At 41.1% G+C, this 23,338-nt stretch overlaps 1 protein-coding gene and 1 long non-coding RNA gene across 4 annotated transcripts in view; one reads left to right on the forward strand and one right to left on the reverse strand.

Annotated features, from left to right (window-relative positions):
- The window catches only part of LOC127368083 (uncharacterized), a 72,965-nt gene that overhangs the window by 8,873 nt on the left and 40,754 nt on the right, over nucleotides 1-23,338 (reverse strand). The window lies entirely within an intron of this gene.
- dusp10 (dual specificity phosphatase 10) lies at nucleotides 21-11,727 on the forward strand. Of its 3 annotated transcripts, none has more exons than XM_051408531.1 (4): nucleotides 21-219; nucleotides 1,404-2,233; nucleotides 5,571-5,989; nucleotides 7,568-7,640. In XM_051408531.1, exons 2-4 carry the CDS (start codon nucleotides 1,450-1,452, stop codon nucleotides 7,598-7,600), a joined length of 1,236 nt encoding a protein of 411 aa, XP_051264491.1. In that variant the 5' UTR covers nucleotides 21-219; nucleotides 1,404-1,449; the 3' UTR covers nucleotides 7,601-7,640. The 3 variants fall into 3 exon arrangements, with proteins under 3 accessions (XP_051264491.1, XP_051264490.1, XP_051264488.1); XM_051408530.1 differs by having other exon boundaries at nucleotides 25-230; nucleotides 5,571-5,939; nucleotides 7,568-11,727; XM_051408528.1 differs by having other exon boundaries at nucleotides 25-219; nucleotides 5,571-5,939; nucleotides 7,568-11,727.

Below are 23,338 nucleotides of genomic sequence, written 5' to 3' on the forward strand. Positions count from 1 at the left end.
CGCATTGGCTCACAGTCGCGTCAATCCCGCTGCAGGACTTCTGTAGGCTGGCAGACTTCCTTCAATATTATTTCTGTGGAGAGCAGGGTAAAAAAAGTACCCCGCAAAAAAAATAATACAATGTTGCCGCTCCACAACACTGGGACGGACTGAATGGAGGCAACGTTGTCAGCGAGCGGAGATAATAAATCCGTCTACAGTGAACCGCGACACACACCGGTAAGCAGAAGGCAAGTTTTTTTGGGGGAAAATGAAGTGTCCAAGTTGTTGTTGAAATGCACAGTCATAGAGATTTCACGCGATTTTCTAATTAATGAAGAAGGAATGTAAATTGCTGCGACCACTTTAGAGGCTTATTAGTGTTTTTTTTTTTTTTTATTGTCGCTGTGTAATTATTTTTATTACATGAATTATTATTATTATTATTTTTAATTACAGATGTTATCTTTTATTATATCCCACCGTTGCGACAAAGTTATATTCCACAAACCTTTACAATGCAACCGTTTTTTTTTTTTTTTTATCCCTTTTATTATTTTATTTTCTTTTATATACGGCGGCGTGAAATTGAATTTCCTTCCGCGTTCAGCTCATCTGATCAGTTAGTCTCGTCCTGAGAGCCATATCACATTCTCGGCACGTTCTCATGCCGGTTTCTTCAATGAATTTGGCCATGAATGATTTCTGTTTTTTTTTTTAAAAGCTGGAGCTGCACCGTGAAGGGATGGCAATGGCCGGGACAGGCAGTGCTCGGCGGGTGTCTTTACATAATATGCCAGGATGACATGCTTTTAAAATGCTCAGGCTGGTGATCAAAAGGAATTGCCCCCCCCCACCACCACCAACCTCACCCCCTCCTCTCTCTCCCTCTCTCTCTCTGTGTGTGTGTGTTTTTTTTGTACCCCGACTTTCCATTTGGGGGAGAGACCAAACTGCGGCGTAGCGTTGATGCAGTATTTTATCTTTTTCTCTTTTTTTCCCTCTCTCTTGTTATAAAAGCTTTGGATCAGGCAGACCGGAGTTGGGATGAAACATTCAACATCACACACACAGACACAAACACATGTACAGTATCTGGAGGATCAGTCATTTTAATTACAAAGTGATTCAGTTACACCGGACTCTGTGATGATGATTTCAGTGTTTATTATTAGTGGCCAGCCTGTCATGTCTAAAAATGTCCCACCAAGTTGGGTGTAGCCCTGCAGGTGTTGACACTACTAATATTTGGCCTCAGCAGCCGTCTTCTAGTTTGCATGTTGATCAAACAGACAGGAGGTCAGCCTTTCTACTCTCCGCTCGTTCATTCGCAGCCTGGATCTGAATCACTGGATGCACAATTGATTGAACCAAACTAGTTCTTTCTCCTTGCCTCATATTTTTGCTCCTCTCTGTCCCCACAGAGCGGCTTGTTGACTTCTCCGTAAACGTCCAGCCCTCAGCCTCCCCATGCCTCCATCTCCTCTCGACGACAGAATTGTGGTGGCGCTGCCAAGGCCGATCCGACCTCAGGAACTCCAACTGCGCCTGGACACCAGCTACCTGGACTCCATCACCACCAGCAGCAGCAGCAAGACAGTCATCAGCACCACCGTGGTGAAGATCCGGGCGACGGCCAATCTTGTAACGTATATGCCCTCATCCAAGGGCTCCACGCGCTCGTTGTCGTGTGGATGCAGCAGTGCCAGCTGCTGCTCTGTGACTACCTATGAGAAGGACAGCCAGAGCCTCAACCACAGCCAGGTGAGCGCCAGCAGCCCCAACCTCAGCTATGCCGGGCCCCCCACTCCTATGGTCAGTAACCATGAAGCATTAAGCGCCCCCAGTCTCACCCCAGGGACCCCGAAGGCCCTGTCAGCTGTGAGGGTCATCCAACCCAATGAACTGGCCAAACGGATGACCTGCTGCCCCATGGGGCACCCCGTAGGGCCCGTGCCGGTCATCATCGACTGCCGGCCCTTCATGGAGTACAACAAGAGCCACATCCGGGGGGCCGTGCACATCAACTGCTCTGACAAGATCAGCCGGCGGCGGCTGCAGCAGGGCAAGATCACTGTGCTGGACCTGATCTCCTGCCGCGAGGGCAAGGACTCTTATAAGGGCATCTTCTCCAAAGAGATTGTGGTTTACGATGAGAGCACCATGGACCCCAACAGGCTGACATTCTCCCAGCCACTGCATGTGGTCCTGGAGTCACTGAGGAGGGAGGGCAAGGACCCCATCATCCTCAAAGGTAACACCTAAGTGGGTTGGTCAAGGCTTGGGGGAAGAAGGAAATAAGGCTTTTCCAGCATAAAAAATGGGATAGAAACCACAATTTCATGGGCTTAAGTTTGAGTCTGGAGGGAGTAAATCAGTTCAGACATCTGAAAGCAATGTCCAGTTGAACAGTGGTAGAAGCTTAGTGGCGATATAAACTAATAAGAAACTAGTGTGTTTGCATAACAATGTGTGCTGTGTGTGTAAAGCCTGTTAAACAAACCTTTATTGTTTTGGTCAGCTGATATTGCCTGTAAACACATCGGTTGTAGTTGTATCATCCTGTCAGCACTTATAAAACAACAAACAACAGCTTTTTGCACGTATAATCGAGCCAACGCTCACTCTGTGTACATTAAACATACGCACACACTCTTCACCGGCTTTCTATATGACACATATTACACATTTTGCAGAGAGTTAGAAGCAGCTGTTAGTAAATAAGGCAGCCTGCTGAGATAGCAGTCCCTGGGTCGCTGCCATGTTTTCTATCTTTGGTGTGTGTGTGTGTGTGTGTGTGTGTTTGAAGCTGGAGCAGCATGTCGTGTTGGGGGCTGGGCTGTGAGTGTTTCCTGAATGCCTCAGAGTCACCGTCTAGCCGTGAGATCACAGCACCTTGATCTCTTCTCGTCGTCCTCTCGTGTACTTTGATGGACGAGACTCGTCCAGTCTCTCATCCTGCGTCGGTGTCTGTCTGAAGCTCGCCTCAGTGGGAGGAACAGGCAGACTGTCTTGTTCTTTCTTCCCCGGGTTTAATTCTTGCAAAATGCAAGACATCCTCTCGGCTGAGGGAACCAAATGGCTCAGCCTGACTTTTTCTATCTGCATTACACATCCTTTTTCATATCATGGATGGTCAGGATCTCACACACTATGTTTGATTGTAGCCTATATTCCCTCCTATATAATACAATACTTTGGATGTGTGATTTAATGGTGGATATTTTACCAAAACATGAACAAAACCAGCCCTAATTAATAATAATATGCTTTTACTTCTTTCTAAATGTAGCGTTGACTAATTCTTCACTTCCTTAAAATATATGAGCTGTTATAAGTCGAGGAAGTAGGCAGGGGAATGTTATTATTATAAACAGTAGTTGACATATTTGGAACATGTTTGCACCAACGCTGCTGAATAATTTACTCATATTCGCTCATGTCTTAGTCATGCTTTATCGTAACGTGGTCGTTGTGTGCTTCTCTGCTTTGCTGGAAACACAAAAAATCTTCCATCGCTGCCCCGCTGCAGCTTAAAGCAGTAATAGGTTACATTTAATCCGTCAGAATTGCCATAAACAACATGTCAGTGGTGTTGGAAGGTTTAGGGTAAGCACTGGAAACAGCAGATCTGTGGCGAGGGGGCCTTGCGAGGCAGAAGCGGTATTTTCTAAGCAGGAACTGAGCCTGTGGCCTATGAAAGTGATACACAGTTTTCATGTTTTCCTCCGTGAGTTTAGTTTAGAGATAATAACAGACGGTCACACTCGACAGATTTCATCTCACAGCAATGTGCTGCTTCTGGAGGTTCTGTTATTCTCTGTTTACTATTTATCAGCTGAGTTTGACCAGAAAAGAAAGTCTTTGGGCCAGTTTGAGCCAAAATAGAAAGAGGTTTTCACAGTTCACTGCGTGGTTAGTTTAGCCTCTTGACTGTTTGTTGGTCCTAGTCAAAATATGTTGGCTTCCCCTAAATCAGCGGATATTAACTCATAGGATTTTTCCATTGTGGTCGGTGGGTTTGGGTTTTAAAACCGACAAATATATTATTTTCGTTTCAGTCTCACTGCTCTCTTTAACCTAATTTTCTGAGAAAAAGCTCTGATAAATTGTACAGTAGCTGGTGAACATAGTGGAGTTATTAGCAACTAAAGAGACAGATGTTTCCCTCCAAAGTTGGTGGAGACCAAAACAGAGCTAGAAAGAGAGTGAATTTGGGATTTACACTACATATGAATGCTGTCAAAAGATTTGCTAACACAACAGTATATTTATAAATGTGATAATATGTAAATATCGTGTTTACAGCTTGTTTCACTGCCCTTAAGTACCAAAAAAATGAATGCTGCTTTACATTTAGACATAAAGATGTAAGATGCAAGATAAACACAGTCTGGTAAAATAGTCTGATCAATAATTCTGATCTTGTAAATCATTTAAATGTTGGCATTTTAAACAAAGATGTATGTGTGATAAAAGGTTTTTAAAAATACAGATGTTCAACACAGTTCTGTCTTATGAGCTCAGAATCTTTAAACATGAAAGAAAAACATCAGTATAGGTGGAAATTCCCTCTAACGTCTTGTTGACACTGGTGCAGCGCCTATAAAGACTTCCCTTTCTTTTATTTACTGTAGTGTAATTATTACCATGACACCCTACCATAGTGAGAACTGTACCAGCACATCATTACATGAATCTTTTCTCTTCATGGTCAACAGTCGGGCTGTTTTATGGTAAAAACACTCTCCTGACAGTTGACAGGAGATCCCCACCTGCCAGGTCACCAAGGGGAAGTTGTGCGATGACCTCCCATGGCATGATGTCAACTCATGCAATGTGAACAATACACGAACTGATACTGGGTTTGAGTGTCCGACACTTTCCACCCACCCACCCCCTCTTCACAAGTCTCAACTCTGCTGAAGGGAAACTTTGGCCGATGGCATCACTGGCAACAGGTGCAAACCTGTTATTTGGAGAAGTGCAGATGTCCAGTGAGAAGTACAGTATATTAAACATTTAGTAGTAGTCTATTTAGCTGCAGATTAACAAGGGGGATTTCTCATGTTGTTTAGCCAGTGGTAGCCATTTCCCTCCTTCTTAAAATGGAGTTAACTGTCAGTTGTTTTAAATGGAAACACTAACAATCCCTTCATATTGATTTAATATTCAAATGGAGACAGACATTCAAATTATAACCAAATGTAACAGTGTTGAGAGATTTCTGTAATGTTTTAGTGTTGTTTAAAGCGAGTTGTCGTTGCTTTTATCAGAGTAGTGTATGCAAAGCTTGTCCTACCCAGATGAAACGTGTGCCATGTGGCGGGCAGAAGCATGTATTTTTAGCATGGAGGGCTCCAGTGGGAATTGAACCCTTAACCCTGGCAGTGTTAGCTTCGTGTTCTATCCAAGGGAGACCAACAAGGTCCAGTTTACAGTTAGGATGGGGGTGAAATTTAAATAAACAGAAAAATGACAGTTTGACAGTTTTATAAATTTTTTTCTGAATATTTTGACTTCCTGTTCTCCCCATCAACCAAACACGAAGCGTAGCACTGTATTCACGTCACAATCTTTTCTGTTCATAGGAGGCCTTAGCTGCTTCAGGCAGAGCCATGAGAACCTGTGTGAGCACTCGCTGCACCTTCACGAGGGCTTGGACACCGGTGCAGCTGCTGGCCTGACGGGGGCGCTACCTCACTCCCTGCCCTCCACCCCGGACATAGAGAATGCAGAACTAACACCAATCCTGCCCTTCCTCTATCTGGGGAACGAGCAAGACGCTCAGGACATCAACCTGCTGCAGCGCTTCAACATCGGCTACATCCTGAACGTGACCACCCACCTGCCGCTCTACCACTATGACACGGGCCTCTTTATCTACAAGCGCCTGCCCGCCACAGACAGCAACAAGCAGAACCTGCGGCAGTACTTCGAGGAGGCGTTTGAATTCATCGGTATGAAAACTTTCACCAAGTTCAGCAATAGAAGTTTTCACTGCAGAAGTGTAAGCTAACACAGTGGCTCCCAAACCTTTTGTCTTGTGATGATGTAATGGCTGCTCGGGAGCAATTAAACCAAAGAGTTTTTGTAAGCCTGAAGCAGTAATCCTTTGTTTTATGGGAAAGGAGCTAATTTAAAAAAAATATTTTAAAATAAATACATTATTTTGTCAATTGTAGCCAGCAGAAATCAGGCATCAACCTCCATCGTTGGCAAACGAAGCCAACGGAAGAAACAAAAGCTGCAATTCGTCGGCTGGCCACTTTGAGGCTGGCACCAGAAATCAGTCTCCATAAGGACCCGTATTAAAAAGCCCAATGTCCATCTTACAGCAGAAATAAACATGTTTACGTCCTGGTACTAAAAACAAAAAATGTTTCAGGCTCTATAGCTAATTTCTTTGTTCATGACAACTGTACGCGGGTGGATCGTCACATAACTCTCTCATTTAAATTACATTAAGGCATAAAGTTATGTATAATTAAAGGCCACTTTGAGTGACAGGTGGGTGCTGCCACAGACGGCTGGTTTTAACAACCAGGCTTCATTCAGCCCTCCTCAGCTCTACCCACGCTCCACATCTTGCACATTTTCAGTCAGGACTGCCAAGCCAATGCTGGGCAATGGCTCCTCAGAATCCTAAGGCTGACCTCACAGAGACTACATACATATTACAGTGGCAGAAATATGATTCTTGTGACCTATAAGATTTAACTTTCGACCTCCAGGTTGGGAAGCACTACTATTGGTTAAAAAGAAGGGTCCATTATGAAGAATGATAAAGGGGTCGATTAATTTAATGATGAAACAATTGTTTTTAGAATCCGTAATTCTTGAAGTCCTCTGAATACAGTTGATTTAATTTGAGAACGTTTTTGACTAGAAGTAGAAGTTGTGTAGATTGAAATGATTGATTTTTGAGACATATGTATTTAAATTACTCAGTAGCAGTTATGGCACAGTCTCAGCCTGTATTTAAGGTGGATAAGTCATCAGTGGTAGTCCAGATAATGATCTGGCATCCCTAATGGCGTCTCATTGGTTAGCAGTATTGCTTCATGGCAAGAAGGTCTTGGTCTGACTCTTGTCCCTGGTCCATTCTGGAGTTTGAATGTTATTTTGGATTTTTTAAACCTAGTTAAACTTAAGATTACAAGTTGTCTAAAAGTACTGTACAGTGCTGTGTATGTTTCTCTGTCTCTGAATTAGAAAAATAAACTATAAATGTTAAATATAGACACAAGCACCCCTACTACCATACTACTTTTGCCAGTTGTAGATTTCAGAAAGCTCTTTGCCCAAAAACAAAATGTTCCTATTAATGATGAAATATCTGACTCCAGAATAAGTACTGTGAATATGACCAAACGTGTGATGCCAATTATCAGCACTTGTTTCCAATAATCTACAGAAACATTTCAGTCGGTACCAAAGAAATATTTTAGATCGATAACCAGACCTAGATAGATGCCTGGTCACAAAGGACGTTAATATCTTATCATGTGTGATAACTGAACTTCCCCTGCAGGAACAAAGCATTTATTGTATGGTGTTCTGACTGTTTCCATGTTCCTCTCTGCAGAGGAAGCACATCAAGCAGGTATGGGCCTTCTGATCCACTGCCAGGCAGGCGTATCTCGTTCAGCCACCATCGTGATTGCCTACCTGATGAAGCACACCTGGATGACCATGACAGACGCCTACAAGTTTGTCAAAACCAGGAGGCCCATCATCTCCCCGAACCTCAACTTCATGGGCCAGCTGTTGGAGTTCGAGGAGGACCTCAACAATGGAATAACGCCGCGAATCCTCACACCAAAGCTGATTGGTGTGGAAACCGTCGTCTAAGCGAACCCTTCGACTCGACGCTCACACTTGTACTCACTCTCACTGTTTTTTAAGAGAGACCGGCTGCCCCGTGAGCCGGTTTGGAGTGTGAGAGCTGCTGTATTCTTCTTGAATCTCCTCATGCTCATCTTGGACTCTCTGGAGTGCCAAAGCTCTGGGTCAGTGGTGATGAGAAATGCCAAAAATCCCTACTGTTTGGACCTGGCCGAAGTCCCGGAGGAGAAGATGAGTTAGAGCGATAGAGATAGAGCGATAGGGGAAGGGGGAAGCGGTCAGTGGGAAGCTTTCCATTTGTGACTGCAGAGGAGCAAACATGAGGGAAAAGGAAATCGGTTTGGAAACGTTACTCTATATGCTTAGGGGCAATTACTGAGAAGATAAACTTTTAAAGCTCACACTGTGGCACACAGTTTATGTTTGCGGACTCAGGCGGGGTTGGCCACGGCAGTGCCTGTCAAAAAAAAACAAACAAAAAAACAAACAAAAAAGATGAAGACTTGTTTGGTGTGTTAATGTTGTTGTTCTATTTTTATACAGGGGTTTATGGGGGTGACCATGACGAGCCCACAGCGGCTTACTGTGCAATAATTTCAGAGTGGAATGCAACTGAGACCTTGAACTTATGTGTATATATGGGTAATGATTACAAAACATTTCCAGCTCTTTGCTGAGATGCCATTTTGATGTTAATGTAATTACTGTTGTTCAGTTCTATATGTTTATGGTGCACACAGTTATGCTGTAATATTTGGCGCAGATGTGTACAAGAGACAGAAAAAATGGGGTTTTATTTTTTTGAGTGCTGCTTGTGGGTTAATGTCTGTCATCTGTGTATTTCCAAAATACACAGAACCACAAATTCATATTTTGTGTGTTTGCTTCTTCGTTTTGCCATTCCTGCATTCACATATGCATATATTTTAGCAATATATATATTACCAGACAGCCATAAAGAGCTTTTTTTATGCATGGCTGCTGGCAGAGGAAAGAACACTTTGAAATAATCAGTGAATATTGTAAAACAGGGCTACTGGTAATGTTTAATGTAACAGAACGGAGGAATTTCACTGCCTGCTTCTTTTGTCTCCTCTGTTCTTTTTGCTCCCATTCATTCATGAGCCAGCTCTGTTGTAATGCACTCTACCCAGTCCCTTGCGTAGCTATGTGTGTGTGTGTGTGTGTGTGTGTGTGTGTGTGTGTGTGTGTGTGTCGATGCCCCAAGTTCTGAGCTATGATTTAGTCCATTGAAAGGTAGCAGAATTGAGGTACAAGCAAACATTCACTTTCTCCTGTGCGTTGCGGTGTCATGTGACGGTGGTGGTACAGTAGGAGCAGTGTGACCCTCGTCTATTCCTTTGCAACTCCCCGTCGCTGACACTAAGCTACAGTTAAGTGAGCTCTTTTGCCTTGCATAGGCGAGCGCTGCTGTCACGTGCTGTTATAGTGCCTCTATCGATGCCTTAATTCATGTGTCACCACTGGGCCTGCGCATGGTACACCATCACGTGCAGACGGATGCAGAACACACCGAGGTTGAACTTTAACTCCCAGACTAAAGCTCCTCTTGGTCTCCATGTGACACACTGATAATTTCTGCTGTTCCTGATTCATATGCAGAATTTTGGAAAATTGCTTTTAAAGATGCTAAAAAGCCTTGAGGTAAAAATGCTCCTTATGTAACTCTGATCTCATGGTGGCATTTGAAGGAGAATCTGAACACCACCATGAATTGTAAATCAAGGCCGCACAAAATAGTAGCGCACACACACAGTTTACCCTCATCCTGTTTATCTGAGTATACTCACTTCTGACTCACATTACAGAAATTACATGTAGATAGCTATGAAAAGAGCAAAAAAAACTCAACTTGCTACTTCTTCATGCCTTCATGATCCAAACCACAGATTTTTGCATTGTTGCCGAACAAAATCAAAAATTTGCATCTCTGTCTTGTCAGTTTTCACACATTTGACTGACTCAGCTGTTGACAGTTATAGTGGGAATGATAAATGGAAATTTTTGTACCCGGGTGGGACACGTGTGTTTTTCAGGTAAGTTTACTTGCCTTTTTAACCACCTTAGCACACAGTATAAAGACCTCATCTTGTTGAGATGACTGTGGGCATGACCATATAAAAAGCGACAGTTTAAATTATATTTTAGAGATCAGCGAATCTCCAAAATATTAATTTTCCACTTCAAACAAAGAAAAATAGCTTTGTTTCAGACTGAGACGGACACATCACACAACCACACATCTTTGATCTAATTGGTTTTGATTTGATAAACCCAAGGGCTGTCAAAGTTTCCAACACATAAAAGAGCCTGTTGTCCTTCAGTTTAAGTTTAAACATGAGATTCAGACCAAAAAACAAAGAGTACAAGGTCTCCATCCAGTATTTTGTAGTTCTTGAAGCAGCTTTCCCTCACAAGTTATGCCTCCTGTTCTGTTTATGTTCACATGTTCTTCTGGTTTGTGTTCAGCTCTCCATTGTTTGCATGAAAATAAAGGCATAAAATGAAGCACAGGGCTAACAGTATCATTGTCAAAGCACCAAAACAACAACATTTATTTTGCAGTACAGCCTCTGTGAGACCATTAAATCTTCAAAAGTACATCTGAACCCAAACGTTTTTTTTGGAAGTGATCGCGTGTCTCTGTCAGCGAGATGAAGGAGAATGCAAGGAGAATTCATGGCATAGTGAATACAAACACACAGTGCACTCTTAAAGGCTTTACAACACCGACATTCACGACAATAAGCTTCTAAAAATCCCTCATGTGAAAATCCATGCTATGCAAATTAAATTGTAACAGGTTGTGTCTTTACCCAACTGTCATGGAAATTGTTCAGTGAGGTCTTTGCGAACATTTCGAGCATGAATACCAGTTCGCAGCCTCAGATCGAGTTTTGTTTGTTTTTTTACGTGTGACTTATCAACAAAGAAGTTTAAAAAAACAAAAACATTGTGTGGCAACGTGTCCTCACTTGTATTTTTGTTGCTGTTGTCATTGGTGTCTACTGGTGCTCCACAAATATATTTGAATATGATAAAAAGGTATATAATAACAATTTACCACACGTTTGTAGCTTGTGCATTTATATTCAGTGATTTGCAAAAAAAAAAAAAAAGAGTGCTTATCATCTGAGCCAATGTTATATAAGAATAATGTACCTTTTCGTCCCATCTGCTGGTTCCTACAACCGCAGCGGCACATGGCTTTTGTATGTAATGATCTATTTGACTGAACAATGTAACCGTCGTACTGTACATTACTCTCTGGTTGGAAAACGAAGCATGCTGTGTGCTCCTGGTCTGTGAGGGACACTCGCAGTCATTATGGTGCTGTCTGTCTTTCCCACACTGCTCTTTCTGTAGAGGTCATAGCCTGATTGACAGCTCCAAGAGGCATCTGGGTATCTGTTCCCTTTTATTTGGAAACATGGTTCTGTAATAGAACAATATCAAAGCTGTCATATTTGATGTGCCCTCCTTATGACTAGACTTGTTTAAGAGTCTCTGCTTTGGGCTCAGAGGCTCCGGTGGAAATGGGCTTCGCTCTACAAGTCTCTGTATCTTTCTTTGTGTCTGTAGTCAACGGTCAAGTATATACAGTATATAAATATATATCTATTTTCTTTGTATGCATATATTCATTACTATTTTTGCACTGACCTACGGACAGATGGATTTATTTTTTTCCACAAAGGGTGCTATTATAACGGAGGCCTTCTCCCACACCTTTTTGCATGACTTGCTCAAAATTCCTCAACTTGTCTGTCATCTCTCCTACTCTTCTCCTACTACTCCTTGAACTGTTGCAATTGAAGCACTGTAATTTTGTAATCCCTACTTGTGAGCTTTGAAATAAACAGGGAGGCTTCAAGTTTGGTTTGGCGTCCTGGAGGTTTATTTTCTCTCGGTTTCTTCCCACATGGAGGAACTCCTTTCTTTGGCCACTGAGACAACAGAGTAGAAATATGTTTCTAATTTGTTTCTCTGTTTTTCGGACACATGATGAACAACCAGATGTCACATGTTGTACTCCTGTTGTACCATTGGATCAAATCACTATGTGCAATGTAAAAGTGGTCGTTTGAAGTGACGGACCAATTGAATTATCAACTTTACGCAGGTAGTCTTTTGGTTCACTGCTTTGGTTTTATGGCAAATGGCAATTTTATTGTTGTCGTTCTCATCATCTTGTTTCCAGCTGTTTTCAACAAAAAAGCTCTGATAAAACCACAGACTGCCCAGCACCAGCAGACAAATTTAGTGACTAGCTCGTGAACATAGTCCTAAAAGGACTTGAATGATGATGTTGCTCCTTAACTGCTAGATTTGCAAATAAGCAAGTTTTTGCTAACAAGTTCATATCAACTTAAAAGGTGATGATACAGTATGTCAGTGTTGTGTTGGCTGTCCCAGAGAGGCCAAAAGAGAAAGAAAAAAATGCAGGTTTAAATGACATGAGAGACATGGGATGCACCTAACCACTGTGATTTTTAATCAATCAATAGTTTAGTCTATAAAAAGTCAGATAGTGAAATGTTTTCATTAAAATGTTTCATAGCTAACCATCCAAAAAAAACAAAGATATTCATTTAACAAAGACATAAAACAGAGAAAAGTAGAAAAATGTCACATTAGAGAAGCTGGAATTTTTCCAGTTTGCCTGAAAAATTACAATCAGTTCTGACGATTGACTAATGAATTAATTAAGTCACTGCTTCAGCTATACGAGAGACTGTGGTACATCAAACACATTTGTGAGAAACCATCTGGATGTTAAAAGACAAACAACAGATGAAGGGATAAAGAGGGAAAGAAGAATTTCACGTGATCAAGGCCTCATAATACAATCAAAGCCAGGAAACAACAGAAGCTCAGAGACTGCCTAATTATTGGGATCAATAACAACAAAACAAGCCTTACAGGGCGCATTTTAAGAGACAGCCTCTCTCAGCCTCTTGACATTTGAGCATCCAGTGGAGTACACAGCCAACGTTGTGAATTATCTGCACTCCCCTCCATTGAACCATGTGTCACATAGCTGCAGGAGTTATGGGCCTATATTTACTTCAGCTTCTCAGGCGTCTACCGCCTCATGGCTAGCAGTGAAGGGGTGTTGGGGGGGAGCTGGCCTGAGGGTCAAGATCTCTCCATAGGAACAAGCACAAAAATAGTTTTAGCGTTGTTTCTAATTACAAGTGATGAGTGCCCCGCCTCATTAATCCTTTCCTATCAGCACCGGGCAGGCTGGCAGCACCAGAATAGCCCTGATCTTTGTGCTGCTGCACGCCGCTCTCCAGCGAGCCCTGCATGGACGTATTAGGCAAAGCAGGAGTCGAGAGGAGGAGGAACTACCTTTTCCACACACACACACGCACACACACACACACACACACACACACACACACACACACACACACACACACACACACACACACACACACACACACACACACACACACACACACAAACAGGTGCACGTACACACATACACGTAATGAAGTGTGTGCATACTTCCCAGTCAGAGGAGGTGGTGAAATAAAACAGAGAGGATCTCTGAGCCTGAGGATTCCTGCACTGGTTAACATCAAAGCTGCTCCCTTTGTCACAGGAAGATGCACTCGCACGTCATCCCACCAAGGCTTCACTAAATGCCACTACTGCAGCACTTTGCACTTTCAAGTGATGCATAAAATAATGCTTCTCGTATTGAGCAAACATCATAACAAAATATGCCAAAAGGATGACATAGATTTAGGTTAATGAGAGGTAAAATGGAAACACAAATAAAACAGGAGTTATATGATTTGTATGGTTATTGTTTCAGTATGTCTTCCTGTTGATAATCTGACTACGTGATAGAATAATGTTTGCTCCCAGTTTACTCTCTATGTCAGTGGCTCCCAACCACAAGAGAGTCTCAAGAATAATTATTAAAAGGGATAAGAAAAGACAATTATATTTCTGTTCCACAAAGTTTTGTTTTACTTCTATCCATTTCTTCTTTTACATGAAACAGTCTAGGGAAGGGAAACTCAACCCTCAATAGCTCAACAGCTAATGTCCATACTGAGGCCATAACTTGTGATGAGGGTAAATAAATCGGCATGTCTTCATTTTAAGGGCTCACAAGCTTAAACAGTTGGAAACCACTTGTCTATCGAGAATACCGGGTGTAATCAATATTGATTTGTGGAGTCTCCGCTAGTTGCCCAGCAACCTCTCAGTGACAACAAGAATCCAGAAAGATACTTACTTTATTATGATTGACTGAATAAAGGCTTTTAATATGCCTTTTCTCTTAAGAACGTTTATTTTTGTGTGACAAACACAAGTTTATACCTGTGATGTAGATGAGTCAGTAGCAGATTAAACCCACGTCCTCATACTTTTGTGTACTTTTGGCAGTGAAAGGAAATGTTAATGCTACAGGCTGCATACAATTACATACATTTTAGAAAATAGTGTGCTTCCAACCTTGTTTCCTTCCTTTAATTCAACATATCTATGTCCCTGTGCACAGGTCAGGTTTGGAGTGTGTGAGGGAACTTGGACTCAACTCCATCCAGCACCTTTGGGATGAACCGGAGCGCTGACGGAGAGCCAGACCTCATAGCCAAACATCAGTGTTTGACCTCCCTAATGCTCTTGTGTCTGAATGGGAGCAAATCCAAAATCTTGTGGAAAGCCTTTAAAGAAGATTGGAGGCTGTTATAGCAGCCTATTAGTTTTGGAATAAGCCTTTTAACAGTCACATACGGGTGTTATGTTTGGGTGTCCACATTTGACCACACGTCATATATTCCTGTTATGTAGATTAGTCAGGATGAGCTGTATCTGCTGTCCCGCTCACTGTAATGTATTCTTGCTGTAAATTAGTTCTGGCCTGTGAGTCTGCCGTCAGCTCTTAGTTGGTGAGTATGAATTATCCTCCTGCGTCACAGACAGACAGGAGTGTAGGACAAGCAGAGCAGTGAAGGATGGAGTAAGACAGAGAAATAGAGAAGAAGAGGTCACGGCCCATTTCACACAGCGCTCTGAGGAGATTACAGGAGGTCTCCGGGCATGACACAGGTGCCATGGTGATGTCTCTGCAAATAAGCAGATTCGAATATGCCACCTGCAGAGGAGCTGTGGACGGGGGGAGGACAAGGAGCTCGCAGAGAGGACACAAATGAAGAAACATTTCATTCTGTGAGATCAAAATGATATCAAACGACGACGCCAGCTCCGCGCGTAGGCGAGATAACAAACACGCTGTCATTGGGAGCTGCTGAGTCCACAAGCTTGCAGAGTGAGCGTACTGTAGGCGGTTTGTTATCGCTTGTGGCACATGTTGGACTTTTGAAGTGTCATGTCTTGTTACATATTAGCCGCACACTGACCACTGCGCAAGAGACAGGCCAGGGCTCAGTGTGGTTACGCCAAGACATATGTCGTACAGTGTCTGCGTGGAGACTCAGAGGCAGTGTTTGGGATTTGGTGGCTTGAGGCAAAGCTACTCCTCCACCAGAGAGTCACTTCATCAGTCACTTTAATCATTTTTATTTATGTATTTGTACTGTAATAACTCTAATTTGCCTCATGATTCACATGCAGTGATTGTACAATGTAATTATGGACACTTGAGACAGCCGATTTCTAAATGGGAAACACACACACTAAGCTTTGATTTAAATAACAGCTTACCCATGTGCATAGCTGTATCATAAAGTCAGATCCACTCTAATGCAATTACAGCCCAAATACATTCAGATATGACTAATGTAAAGTAAGTAATACAAGTCTCAAGTGACTGTGAGTTCGTGATGAGGGATATTTCTGGCAGCCTACTGACCTAATGGGCTTCTGTCATGTATTTCTTTTTCTGTGCTGTACATGTACAGACCTTTTTCACAGCAGGCTTTGAGTTGTCATAGCAGTAAAAGCACAGGTGGATTTAACGACATTAACGCTGGCTCGCTTCCATTATATTAAATGTCGCAGTAAGTTTTTCCAGTGAGCCAGCACGCAATCATTGTTACTTCATAAAGTAATGACTTCATAAAGATGTTCTTTCTCCTTTTCTTTGTGTTTTTTGTTTCATTATGACTTGTACTAGTTCATGATACAGTTCCTGTAGGCGACTGTAGTGGTTTACCAAACTAGGCTATAGATAGCCAGCCCTACTTTTTCCAGCTACAGTGGTTTACATGGAAATTTTAAAGATTATATCTACAGGAAATCTAGTGTCAAATTTAAAAATAAAGCTTTCTGATATTAAGATGAAGTGCTGTGCTGCTGTAAGGTTCTGCTGCAGGGTCATTCCCATGATTAACAGGATGTACTGAGGTCATGAGTCTTTCCTTAAAAGACCAACTGTCCACATTTTGTGAATTTTATTTTTATTACACCGCCAAGAGTAAAAATCTAGCTAGAGAATGTTTACTATTTTATTTATTTACCTTAAAAGTAGTCAAATTTAAATATAATGATTTAAAAAGTGTTTAAAAGTGTTTTGATTGGTACAGAGAACATCGGCAGCTACGTCACCGTTCGGCTGCTGCCTACTTTGACTCTTTTTTTTGTTTGCAATACAACCTCTAAGACTGAAAGTTCTGTTGGTTTTTGAAATATTGATACCGCTTGTCAAGCACTGACAATATCACGGTTGCTGCTGCACAAAGCAGAGTGTGTCCCAAAATTTGAAGACACACCAGTGAATTTGGGTGATGTGTGCAGCTGAGCTGTCTCTCTTTTGCTACTCTTCTCTTTCTTCTGGTCCAGATAAGTTCTTTTAATTGCTGGCCTCGTTTTGCTATATACCCACAAATCACACACATGAAGGATGGTAGCTCAGGCTGGTTACGCCACCGGCCTGAGGGGGAATTCGTTGAAGGTTTGTGAGTTGTGTCATTTCACCAGATTAAAAATAGGACATGAACATTACATTCTGAAACCAGACACCTTTTTATTAAGAAGTTTGTCACACCAAATCTGTATTACCATGTAATACGTGTAAACCATGGACTTCCTGGTCTATATTTATGCCTCAGGGGGGAATACTATGAAGTAACTTCCTTGACTACAATTTAAACATTTTAAAACACTTATAGTATATAAGTATTTAAAAAGGTATTTCTGCAAGATTAGGACACCAAAATTAACAACTTTTACCCAGACATGCAGGTTGTTTATCCTTTTTCATTTACAGTACATTCACACATTTAATTTCACTATCCTGAGGTTTTTGTCCTCTTTAGACGCCCCCAGGCAACTTCCTGTTGTGCCATCGCTCATCTAAAAGTAACCCAGTGGAAGTTTGAACCTGCACTGTCTGTAGGTATCATGAAAGCTGTCTGGTCCTGCTCGGTACCCTCCTCTCTTCTTACAACTAGAGAGAGAAAGCAGCCCCCCCCACCCTTCCTCCTCATCTTTCCATTTACTTTTTATCCTGGGAAACCCCCAGCCACAGTGTTCATGACACATTCAACCCACCTATTATATTGCACTGTGGGGGGCCCGGCAAACCCAAACAATAATTTAGACCCCGTTTTACTGGAGCACTTATCTGCTAAGTGCTCACACAAGCAGTCAAAGCCACACACGGTTATAATGTTGACAAATTTGGATGCGTGATCGAGTCTCATGTTCAGCTTGAAAGAATTTTTACACAAAGATGCTCTTACTCTGAGTTTGAAGTTTCCCAAAACCTCCTTATACATCTACATATATGTGAACTTTTAGTTATTTTTATTTCAGTGCGCGGTGCTATTTTTAAACAACCTTTAGGTGTTAAAAGATACATAACAGTACATCACCCTTTCCAAAGTCAGAGTCAAATCCTTTATGCTCTTTTATGCTCACTGCAGTGAGAAGATGTCAGCTCTAAGTTGGTGAATGGTCCACTGTTCAGGCAGACGGAGAACCTAAAACAGAGGCTGCTCGTCAGGAAACTATTAGACCTCATAACTCACTTAAACAGCACAAATTGATGTTTTTATTTCGGATTCTGTAACAGTTAGACCAAAAAAGATATAATGTGTTAATAAGTGAATACACTGGTACATGATAAATATTCCTCTAGTTAATAAAAAGGAAAAACATAACAGAGCTTTGAATAAAAAGTTTCCACCAGTTTTATACATTGAGTGTCATTTTAAGCCTGCGTGGTGTTAAAAGATACCTAACAAGTACATCACAATTTCCCCAGGTGGGAGTCAAATCTTTAATGCTCTTTTATTCTCGCTGCAGTGAGAAAATGTCAAGTTTGTAAATGGTCCACTGTTCAGTGTCCAACTGAAGACATCAAGTTCAACAATCTGAGTATTAATAGAGTCTGACCTTTCAGTCAGGCATGCACGAGAGTACATTTGTACATGTATGTACGGTACATGTACATGAGCGCATACACATGCATGCGATAAGTCATAGCAACTCGTAGTAACTTGTCACTAACTGTTCTGTGTGTAGACAGCGCGCTAAGGTGTAAAGTTGAGCTCGTATTAGTATCCTTGACTTTCTGAGCAATGGAGGTTTCATATGCAGCGAGTGTAACTCAATAGGTCCATCAATTACCTCTGTTTCCTAGGTGCCTCCACAAACAACAGCTGCAGAGTTTAATAAACTAGCTATGCAACTCAATCACAGGGGCTAAAATATCATGAAGCCTGAAAACCAGCAGGATGATGAAAGTAGGTTCCTCTTGTTGTCATGGCTTCATTTGTCTCATACAAAGACCTTGTAAAACACGTGTACGCTGTCGGAAAATTGATCAGTATTCTCAAACCCTTTGTTGTTTCATCTGAGACTACCCGTGTTTTCGAAATGACACACTGTAACATGGCATGTTGCTTGGCATCGAGGTATTAGGTTGCTGCAGGCTTCATTTTTGGTTGTGGGACAGAGGTACATTTTTTCCATGGTAACTGGAACCTCATTCAAAACTCTGTCCTTGAATAGATATGAGAGCGACTCTCTTCTTTTAGACTGAATTTGAGTCACTGGTTCAACACGTGTGCCAGCTCAGGTCTTTACTTACTTCATTATCTGCATGGAAAAAAGTATAAAAATAAAGCTAAAAAAGCAGGACAGCTGTGTATATATATGCTTATAAGGATCCTCCCTAAAGAGCTCTAAATGTGGAATCACAAACAGGAAAAGGAAGCAGAAAAACAACAATGCCAAACAATTTAAAATGGAAAATAATTGTGAAAGTATGACTGTACGTGTGGATGGTAGGCAAATTAAGAAATGAGGAGGCAGTAAGGACAGTATGTGATGAAGGGGACAGGAAACAGAGGGTGTAAAAACTGTCTACACTTACTGATGTAGCAGATTACATTCATACTTATTCCATCACAAAACTCATTTACCGAATTGACTGGCACCAGAGTGAACTGAACTGAAGTGGCATTTAGAAAAGAGGCAAAACCCCCACATGTTTCCAGATTTGTGGCGTTACTGTATGAGTAAATCTGAGAATGAACAAAACAAACTGATCTTTACGAGAGCTCCAGAGGCATTGATTTAAACAGAATGTTTCATTCCAGTCAATATTGATAATTATTGATAACTGTTAATGACAGATTAAAATGTTTAATTTAAACACTTTTTTGATCAAGACACACAGGGAATCATTTTAAATGTCAATTTGGCCATACGGTATTGTTTGTTAAGTATTTTTCCATCGTGGACTGCCTGGGGATGGTTTCTTGAGACAGATGAAAGTCATGATTGACAACATGTTGTGTACTCCGAAGAGTTGAAGTGGCTATGGTGATTCACTCATATCGGGCTCTATTATCAAGGGATCGTTATCAAGGGATCGTCAACAAGGGATCATGGCAGTTTTCATTTCTTGCATTAAAGTGAAAGTTCCTATATTCTATTGAACCGTTTTAATATTGCTATTGAAGAAGTGTCTATTGACCGTAATAATCCAAAAAACAGATAAAGTCTGTGAAATCTCGGAGGGACTGGTTGCTATTGTTTTATAACCAGGCCTAATTTAGTTAACCGTTTGACCACGGGCATTCATGGCATTTCACTTGTTACACAGATGAAAAGTAAAAGAAGTAACAGTGTAAGAAAAGAGAAGCTGCTTATTTTCTCACCTGACCAATTGCTGTGTAAAGTGGGCGTGAATGACAGATGGTTTCAGTGAGCTGCCCAAATTCTGGTGTTGAAAAGGTGTGGGGGCAGAGGGTTTTCAGAGGGTTTTCTATGGTTGTAAGCACTTTGGTTGAAACATAATGACATATTAAATATGGAGAATGAGTAATGCAAAATTAAGATTTTTTTAAACAGCGGTGGGAAACGTGGACGCCCAAGCAATGAGACTAAAAGAAGCCAATAATGTGTCAGCTCATTAATACTTTCCAACCTGTGTGGTACACTCAACCCGAAGTCAGTTCATCCTTATCGAAGACCTAAATCTTCAAAAACAGGTCAAAAATGAATACATTAATTAAAATTAAAAAGAAGTGTATTTGTTGGGGATGATTTTCTGCTACGACATTGGTGTGCTCGTGAGTATCTATAGCAGCAGTACGTGGTGTGTGAATTCATGTGGGACTGAAAGAACTACAGAGCCCACGTTCATTGTAATGAAGGAACTTGTCAACCAGTACAACAGTGTGGCTCTATCATGTGTTGTTAATAGTTTTTGGGCAACAGTGAAGCTCTTTGGCAAAGAGAAAGAAGCTATATTGGGCTTTGGCTGCAAAGACAATTTTTGTTAGTTGCATGGTTGTTTTTGGTCCTTTCAGAGGATTTGTTACCACTTTGGGGGGGAGGAAGACAACGAGGTGAAGGATGTATAGTGGACCTAAAGTTGAATGAATCCAATTTCACAAATAGGAGAGTACTCTGATGCTTCCAGTGTTCAGATTAGCAAGATTAATTCAGACAGAAAAATGAAATGTGATGAACAAGATGGACACTGGACACAAATAAGAACTGGTGATGCTCATCGATGAACTCGGAAACATAACCTATTAGGTGTTCAAGTTCATTGTGAATGGGTGTTTTATATCCGTTTGGGCATGTTCAGCATTTTTCTTTTGCACATCAGCAACTCATGAAAAACATGTGTGAAAACAAACATGGTATGGGTAGTGTTACAGTATTTTCCTGGAATTTATTTTGTAACAATATAACCCTTCAGTATAAAATGAAACATGTTCACACACTGAAATCATAAGAAAATGAACAACAGACGGCATTTTGCTCCAGACTCTATCGTGGCCAGAACCCTTCTCACCTCACTCCCTCAAAGCAGGAGCAACTACTCTGACAATGCAAACAACACATTGCACTCTACATACACAAAATACAGATATTTAATTCAACATAATTTTTGTTTTGATAACCATCAACTGCTACGACAGTAGATTCCTTCATGATGATCATCTGCATAAGCAGTGGCAAGTGTGTAAGAACTAATCTAATCTGGTATCTACTCCAAGAGTGACTTTGAGCGTGCTTTGTTCCTTCAGGTTCTTTTTTTTTCAGAATGGAAACATAAGTGGAGCTGAATCAGGACTTTTATAAATAGCACAGACTATGATAACATAACAGAGCTTCTCAGTGGGGCTGCTGAAGCTCCCTGCAGCCACACTCATACTGTATAGAAATGAGGGATGCTGAATGAATGAATGCTGCACTCTGGTGGACAGAAAATGAATCTATTACCCTGTAATATGATCTTCTATTGACACTAATCATGTTCTAAGGAAGAATACATCCCCCTCACATGATCGCTCGCAACCTCTCAGCTCTGTCGGTACAAATACAATCAATGGAAACACCAAAGGGGCTTAGATGACTGATTGTAGAAGACTTTGTTCTTAGTTAGTCTGACAGCTGCTGTTTGAAACAGACTTACACATTTGATGCGACCACAGCTCCAGTTCTCGTCCCTTTCAAATGTTTTGTGTGGTTCATGTGTCTTATTTATGTGTTGACAAGGGTTGCACAAATAATTATTAACTGTTATATATATAAATAAAGGTTTGGTGAGGTTTAGGCAGAACAAACATCTCGGTAAGGGTATGTTCATAAAAGGACTCTTCCTAAATCCTAAGCACCAACTGTAGGTGTAATTTTCAAATATATATATAAATACTTACTAGTACTTACATTTAAACATTAACATATTACTGTAGTTAATAGCACATTTGGAAAACTGCATATAATGTATTTCAGAATAAATCTCACTGTGTTATAAGACATTTGTAAAGAACTACACCAGTTGGCACCACATTATATTGCAGACCATTTAATATCATGTATAAAAGAGTTTTTGTCTCCAGATTATTTCTGACTGAATTTAACCTAAACATCAAAGTCCAGAAAATCGTTTAGACAGCTGACTGGCTATGACTGCACAGAACTACCTGATCATAATTAATTTTCATGTTCAAAAGAAAGATATGGAGAAAAAAAGACATCACTTTATGTAATTTTAGGACGGCAGTTTTGTGCTACCGCTGTCAACTGTTTACTTTTTGTAAAACAAGATTTTGTATTTTTGTATGGCAGTTATGAGACAGGATGTGCAGGGATACACACAAATATGTAATTCAAACTGACATTGTGAAGTAATTGTCCGATTAATTTATAAAGTGAGTTAAAAAAAAAAAAACGTATGTTGGACTACCATGTAACTGTGACGTTCCCAGTTCAATTTTCAGCCAGGAACCTTGTCATGTCATCATTCCCGCTCTCTCTCTGTATTTCCTGTCTCTTATTACTGCCACACAAAAATACTAAAATCTGTTTCACAAAAAGTAAACAGTTGACAGCGGTAGCACAGAACTGCCGTCCTAAAATTACATAAAGTATGTCTTTTTTTTCTCCTTTGAACATTTGAACAAAATTCATTATGATCAGGTAGTTATGTTTAATCGTAGCCAGTCACATACATATATATGTATATATGAATGAGACATAATTTTGCAGTGCTGACTATAAATCAGGTCTATCCAGCAGACTGAAGATGTTTGACTAAAATCTGTCATTTTCATTTCCTCAAGAATTGATTAATTCTGATGATGATGCTTGCTGTTGCTGCTGTCTTAGTTGTCAAAACCACACCGGATGACTCTGGAGGAGACAGAACTTGACCAGAGCACAAAGTGTGAATCATCGCTCCAACAGTCTCTGTCTCTTCCTCTCCCTGTCTTGATTTGTATGCCACAGCAGTTAAACCAGCCCTCTGCTCTGATTAATGCATGTTTATGAGATATTGCATTAAACCTGTCATTGTCCAGATAGCCTCCCTCCTTCTCTCTCTCTGTTGTGTGCATTCTCTCTCTCCGTCTCTTGATGATATATTTTCTCCCAAAAGTGCTCCACCGATAGGATGGGACAAGGTAGGACAGGCCGGGGCACGGCAGGACAGAGGGACGCAGCAGCGGGCAATAAAAGTGTCATTTTTCACCTCGTTCATAAACAGCTCGTAATGTTGAGATGAGCCATTGCCTATTATGGGCTCCGTCCAGCCTGT

The sequence above is a fragment of the Dicentrarchus labrax genome, unplaced genomic scaffold, assembly GCF_905237075.1.
Source record: "Dicentrarchus labrax unplaced genomic scaffold, dlabrax2021, whole genome shotgun sequence".
NCBI classification, from domain to species: Eukaryota; Metazoa; Chordata; class Actinopteri; family Moronidae; genus Dicentrarchus; species Dicentrarchus labrax.

What these genes read in the sequence shown, in the direction of transcription:
- dusp10 (XM_051408530.1), top strand. Translation starts at nt 1,450, where the DNA reads ATGCCTCCATCTCCTCTCGACGACAGAATTGTGGTGGCGCTGCCAAGG. An exon ending in GGACCCCATCATCCTCAAAG is followed by an intron (nt 2,234 to 5,570) that starts GTAACACCTAAG and finishes TTCTGTTCATAG; the next exon opens with GAGGCCTTAGCTGCTTCAGG. An exon ending in GGAGGCGTTTGAATTCATCG is followed by an intron (nt 5,940 to 7,567) that starts GTATGAAAACTT and finishes TCCTCTCTGCAG; the next exon opens with AGGAAGCACATCAAGCAGGT.